The sequence below is a fragment of the Barbus barbus genome (assembly GCF_936440315.1).
Source record: "Barbus barbus genome assembly, chromosome: 5".
Taxonomy (NCBI): Eukaryota; Metazoa; Chordata; class Actinopteri; order Cypriniformes; family Cyprinidae; genus Barbus; species Barbus barbus.
The window spans coordinates 14983138-14990469 of record NC_136733.1 but is presented as its reverse complement, the minus strand read 5'-3'; the positions used below and the strand labels follow the sequence as shown (position 1 = coordinate 14990469).

General features: G+C 35.7%; 1 protein-coding gene across 1 annotated transcript; it reads right to left on the bottom strand.

Annotated features, from left to right (window-relative positions):
- Positions 1-436: 436 nt before the first annotated feature.
- nrgna (neurogranin (protein kinase C substrate, RC3) a) lies at positions 437-5470 on the bottom strand. Its single transcript, XM_079416773.1, has 3 exons — positions 5304-5470; positions 2178-2324; positions 437-1474 (listed from the first exon to the last, which is right to left on the bottom strand). The coding sequence occupies exons 1-3, from the start codon at positions 5316-5318 to the stop codon at positions 1454-1456; spliced, it is 183 nt and encodes a 60-aa protein (XP_079272899.1). The 5' UTR covers positions 5319-5470; the 3' UTR covers positions 437-1453.
- Between the last annotated feature and the right edge of the window lie 1862 nt (positions 5471-7332).

Here is a 7332-nt window from a genome sequence, read left to right as displayed (position 1 = left end):
TCATTACAAATATTTCTTAACATTACAAGTAAATACAAATATATTTAAATACATGTTTGTCAGTATAGCAGTCTGCAGCACACTTTAACCATATTTCAAAGACAATAAAATCAATTATGAAATTACATATCCTCTATTTGAGCAAGTCAAAAACACTCTAAAATTTAGCTTATTGCATTTAAAATACATTTAAACTATAACACATTTTCATTTAATTAAAATGCAGTTAAGTGTCCAAAAAGCATTACATTCAGTTCGCAGTTTTATATTCTTTAAAAAAATATATTTTTTAAAGATAGCACATTTCAAATTGTGTGCTTCATGCACCAGCCAAGCAACTGCCATTGAAATTAATGGGGATGCTAACAGAGCTTTCTACAGGTATTACAGACCTCTTTTAAAACCCTCAGCGATAAGTTCAAGAATACAGTCCAGTGACATTTACATTACATTTATCTGTATGCATTTCGCAGATGCTTTTATTTTAAGTGACTTACAGCACATATGCACTATACATTTTATCAGTATGTGACCTTGGCACCGCTATGTCATGCTCAACTAGTTGAGCTACAAGAACACAAGATAAAAATGCTGTATTTTACCAGGAGATGATCTGATACAAATAGACAGGTACAGAAACACAAATGCACACACACCAAAAAAACATTCACACAGGCAGGGGAGCACGCAAGGAGTGCATTTGAGCAAATCCATTTTTAATGAACATCTGTGCTATTTGAAGGATACAGTCTCACTGTTTGAAAGATTGATTAAGCTGTGGGAATACTTCACTGAATCACATGGATCTGACACACACTGTCTGGAAATACGAACAATATTCTCAGTGTATCACACAGCTTGCATATATTTGTCATGTAAACCACATTTTTTGACTAATTAAAAAGATATCTGATCATTAATTAACATATTTATTATCATCAACACAAAAATTCCAATAGTAACAGGTCCAATGAACACAGAAAGCTTATATGAGGAACTTAATTTGCTTTATTAAACAGGCATAAACAAAATTTATGCTAGAAAAAACACTGACTCAATGCATACTTGTATATTGTAAGATTCAGTACAGCCAAAGAAGTAAAGCACAACTTCAAACAAATCAACAAATCTCCAGACAGAGTATTTGGCTTGCCTTGCTTGAAGCAACAAGAAAAACGCTTCAGATTTGAAAGCTGACAGATCACAAACAAACTTAAAATGAATCGAATTTAAAATGTCATGCTGTGAACCTGTTTCAAGTCAGAAACAGCCACTCAAATGCTAAAGGAAGAAGAGGAAAGTTTGAGAGAGTCTGCTAGTCAGGTGGCAAACTCTGCATGTTGTTTGGATGTCGATGCTTTCATATCATACGCTGAAGGGTTCTTTTTAAACAAAAGAGCTCTGGTTATTGCAGTGATGTGCTATCGGGCGGTGGTGATGGTGGTCCTCTTAGCTACTTCTGCTCTCGTTGTTTCTGAAACAGATGACACATGTTTTTGTTTTGCACAAAACTCCTGAAAGATGTTTATGAAAGGCTGGCATTTACAAATGATTGTGTCGTGTTCCTATGCATGAAATAGACCAGCTGCATTCAAAACAAGAAATTTGTCAAAAGGCATTTCATCGAAATTCTATAAAATAGCTTTCTTTTCGTCTAAAGCATTACCATACATAGCCAATACAACTGAGAAGGGTGCACACATGACATTAACTGGGTACCATCTGTATTATTGCTTAGCAACAAGCAATTAAGGCAGAATTGCTAGGATACCATTTTAACCATACTGACGTCTGCTGGAGAAATTCTGATTCCCGACAGAAATGATTGTGTAGAGTTTGTGATAACAATAGTTCCAAAGAACCTTTATGGCTTTAATAGTTATTATTCTTTCAGTACAAGATGGATTAAAAGATAATCTAAGATTGATTAGTATTTCAATCGGCCTTGATTTTCCAGGAGTGAAAAAAAAAGAAAAGAAAATCACACACATATTCAACTAACTGGATAATGACTTACAAGACTGGCTGATGGATTTAAAAATCACACTAATTGAATTGTGTAATTGGTTTTTTTGTGTGTGTGTGGTTTTGTGTTTTTCTTTGTGTGTGTGTGTGTGTGTGTCCCTTTGCAAATGTATTTTGCAAATGTATTTTGACATAGTGCCCATGCTGCTAACCTCATCTCTAGGCTTGTCATCCTTCATTTTCTTCCTGGTCATGTGACCTCGAAAACCAGCTTGAATCTTAGCAGCAGCCTTGTTTGCAGCTGGGTCATCAAGGGGAATGTCCATGATGTCCTCATCTTGCGGCTGAGTGCATCCTTCCTGCAGTTCAGATAAAACACAGTCAGCCATTTTAGCTATGACTACATGGCAGAAGAACACTTACAGCTCCTTGTCAAGATCTGCACTGAAGTGTCAACGAACTTTCACACTATGTAATACCACATGAGACCAATCTTTATCAAGAACACCAAGTGTAAAATGATTGCAGACTGCAGAGCAAGTCTCTGAGGAACTTACAAAAAGGAACCCAGTAAGTTCCTGCAAGAACTCCAAAGATCCTCTTTGTTCCTCTTTAACCCTGTCACAATGGAAAGGCTTTGAGGAAGGTTATAAATAATAAAACTGAAATTCTAAATTGATCTTGAATACACAATAGGATATTTGAAGTACCTTCAGAAGGTGTCTATAGAGGTTCTTTCAAACTGATCTCTGATCTGATGAAAAAACTTAACTATTTTATGAGGTGGATTTGTTTGATGTGATTTGTACTGAAACATATGTTAAAAAAAAGAAAAAAGAATTAAACATAATCCCACCTCTAAACCTAACTGCCAGTGGGGTGTAAGCAGATCAGACAAAAATGTATTAAATTGTATGAATGAATTAGCCACCAGCTTACTAAAATGTAAAATAGTTATGAAATTGCGATTAGAGTATATGTTGGTTCTTCTAAAGATTGTAGTGGAATCTTTTCACTTTTACAGCGTGGTTTGTTGGAGTGGGTAATGGTATTGTATTAAAGTATTGTTACAGTCATATCAAAACCTAAAGTCGACACTCCGTTGCTCCCAAAGGAATTGTTTAATGGTACTCTCACCAGCCCAGTTTTTGGTGACAGTCCCATTAGAAAATGCCTTTGGGAGCAACCGTGCACTGGGTTTAGGTTTAGTAAATGTGTTTTCATGCACAGGTATGAGTTGCTTTTGGATGTGTGAGCTTTTCAGCATTTATAGTATTATTATAATGCATGATATATCCATCATATGATTCCTTTTAGACTTAATCTTTTGCTATTACTGTTCATATTACTGCTTCATTTTTATGAAAACATCCAGCAGGTGTAAATTGCTACAAATAAAATTCTAACATTCAAGGGATAAAATTTTGTCATCACCCTCATTTCATTCCAAACCTTTTATTCTTCTGTGGAACGTAAAAGAAGATATTTTATTAAATGTCATGGTCACCATATCGGGGTTTTTTTCCAACAATTGTCAACATATCTTCTTTATGTTTGCAACAGAATTTTCTTATTTTGGTGAACTATTCCTTTAATACTATTCCATTAACTTTTATGTTTCTCTCACTAAAAGAGTTTCCCTTTCTCTCAGAATCAAAATCATTAAAATACACGGCATCTCAAAGGTAAATAATTATGTTTTGGGGAATGCACATTTCTTTTTTTTGATTTCTTTGATTCTTTTATTCTCCTCATCCAGTGGGATCCAAGCTGTCAGCGGTCCCTAGCGAGCCTCGAGTTTCCGACAGCTCGAATAATTTTCCCTGCCTGCTGGGGGTGCATCACAGTCAAGGGACTGAAGCTGGAAGCATTCGGAGCTTCGCAGACTAACAGTGTGAAGATCCAGCTGAGTGAGGTGGAAGCCTGACGCTCCTCTGAGGTTTCTGCACTATTATGCAGGGATAAACAATGATCTATTACACAACAAACAAGGACATGAGGGCTCCTATTCTGTGATCATTCACCATAAAGCCCCTCGTCTCAAAAACCCCCTTTGATATTTTACCTACATGCTCTTAAATATGCATCCAACATCAAAGATCTGTTGATTTTCCCAGCAACAGAGCTTTCTCAAGCATGACGGGAGCTGATCCAATCATCAATCAAGGAACATCTTGTGTGAACTTTACTTGTATGTCTCATCCGAAAGATCTCCCGTCAGTTTGGAACATGCAAATGACCATCTGTCTCATCAGTCACAGCCACATCTTCAAATTATACACAGATAATTGCTGTTTCTAGAAAGTTCTGAACCCTCCCACAAACACACAATTCCAAGCCCACGCAATGGATGACTTGTGTAATCAACCGACTGCTTGTCGTCCTGCTGTACAGAGAGGGTAAAACAAATGGGAATGAACAATTTTGCCAACTTGACATTAACCAGTCACAGCTTTAGTTTATTCACAGCTTTAGTTCACATCTCTAGTTTATTTCAAATCATTTTAATCAGTATGTAATGTGGAAATAGTAGCACAAATCTTGTGTTTGAGCTGTGATAAAATGATCAGTCATTCAAAAATTGTATTTCTAGACACAGACATGTCAATTCTGAACATCAACACTTATCAATGTACAATGTACAAGACCAGACGTCAAACCAGTGACCCTTCTCACCACACACAACACAGCACATCACCTTTAAGGCATATCAATCATTTCATACAGTAAGCTGTGGAGAAATATTTCTCTGAGAATTAAGACTACCAAGTGTCATTCTTTGCACTATCAATATAAACAGATAAAAAAAAGAAAAAAAGACCATAATCATGTTTCCATAAACAGTCAAACTTTTAATATTCCTCAAATATTATGTGCAAGCTGTGATTCCTCTGCCAGGACATTGATACAATTGAGTACAGCAGGTTCTCTTAAATCCTCTTGTTGTAAACAGTCACTTAGATAATGGTTGGTTTTAGCTGATTAATCTGGCTCTATAATCATAATGCAGATTCTCTCTCAATTTTTAATTAATTTTGTAAGTTTAATATTTTAATATAACTGGTGTCCAGCAGTTCCGTAAATCCTAAAATATTAACTCAACTAAATTGTTGTTCTTGCTGGATTATTTAGGCTAACAACGGCATTTACAATTCAGTTTTACCTTAACTGTTTAGAAATCAGAAATTGATGATATTTTTAAACAACAGACTTTTTGAAAATGTATAGAATATCGCAAACACTGTAATATAACATACATTTGGTCTGTTGCCACAAATCTGCACAATTCATAAGTTTCTTTTTGAAGCTGTTCAAACATAAACACGGACTTCACTTACGTTTCGACAATCCATAGCGATTTGAGCTGACAGGTTTGTGAAGTTTAAGATTTGTTGTCCAGTAAAACTATGAATATATCGGTAAAGATGTTGCCCCTCTCTCTCTCTTTCAGGGTGTTGAGCTCTCTGAATGCGCTCTGCCTGTCTGTAGATGATGTGCGCTTCAGATGAATGGACCAATCAGAGTGCGCGACACTCTCCACATCACACATATGGGCTTTCCTACGGATTATTAACGATTAAATATTAAGTAGGAAGGTGCAAACACTCTATGTTTCGATGATTTTTTTATTTTTCAACAACACTTAAAAAAGTTTTAACCGTCTGACAAAACCAACAGGCAATCGCTGTAAGAAGCTTATTTGACCAGATTTGTGCTATTTAGTGCCAATTTATTTTTCTCGCCAGGCAGATATTATAATACATCTTTTGTTTTCGTAATGTCCATAACACATAGATTTCGAAATCTACAACTTCCAAACCTTGTAAATAAAAATCGTCTGATGTTACAACCTTAACCACTATCAGATGGGTTGAAAAAGCAAAACAAACAACTATTTAGAATATTTTATAAGATGTGCATGTATTGAGGTAATCAAATTTGCTTAAAAATCATTATTATGCTATCCTTACTCACCACCCTCCATGCTATTTCATTTTATTCTAAAAAGGTTAACACATATGAAACATTTAAAATAAAAAGAGCAAATTAAATTGGGAAAGAAATACATAAAACATAGACTAACAACTCTAAAAACACAACAGACAGCGTGGGTGTGTGTTAGTCAGTCTAACAGTTGTGTGAAATCGAATACACTGTCCTAATCTGTGAACCCTTTGTGGATCCAGCAGATACACTGAAAAGTGTTACCACCCTCCCTGTCTGGTCAAGTAAGATATTTCTAGTTGTGTTGGGATGTAAATGAACAGCTTGTGTGGATGTTATATAACAAATTGAATGAGAGAATCTGATGATTCATATGTTATCAGCTCTATCATTTAACATCCAATACAATGAGTGCAAATCATAATTCTGAAATGAAATTATACTTCCTTACCCCAGAATCTCATAAACCCTAGATTCTTCAGATAATTACTAGGGCCCAACAGCACCCTCAACAAGGTGTCTCCTATGGCTACCATGGTAAGTCTCTGAATATCATGCACTACAGTGGATTGTTTTCCTATATTCCACTAACACACACACACACACACACACATGTGCGTGTGTGTTGGTTATTACAGTTTTTTTACAATCATTTTTGCACTGTTAACAGAACCTTAATGTCATTTTTTAAAACTCTACACACATAATTCACAACTGATGATCAAAATGCAAATTTTTCAAATTATTTAACACTTTTTTCAAATGCTTGGATTCAATACACATAAACCAAAGATCTTTTGTTCATTGAGCTAAAATCACTGGTTCAAAATGACACAACTTAACAACAAAGTATTACTATTTCAAAATGCACCTCCCATATTACATCTGAATTGAGTGTCTATTCATTTCATTACAATGATCTAACTATCAATTGATACAACTGCTCAAAATGCTATGTAACAGTTGCATTACTCTTGAAGCATAGTTTTTTTTTATGGAAAATGATGAACAATATTAAATGTTTAGATTATGAAAGTGAAGCAACAGAGGACCGAGTATGTTCAGGTATGATCAGTTTCAAGATGCCTGTTGTTGGGAGAAAATAAAAATCTATATCATAGTTATCAGTAATTGTTTTTCCTACTGTAAATGTCTTTTTAGAGGGTGATAGAGCTGGAAGCTTATGAAAACCATTCATATTTTTGGATAAGGCAGGCTTTACTGTAACCTGGCCATGACATGGAGGAGAGTTTGAGAGCACCGGGGCCCAGAACGATGTTCTCTGTGGGGTCTGACCACCCCCCCACTGAATGTTATTTTGGGGGGCTCCATAGCAAAATCAGTGCAATGGGCCCAGAATTCCTAGCGACAGCACTGAGTGCAATCATGGTTTCAGGCCCATCCACAGTTTGTATTTACCCC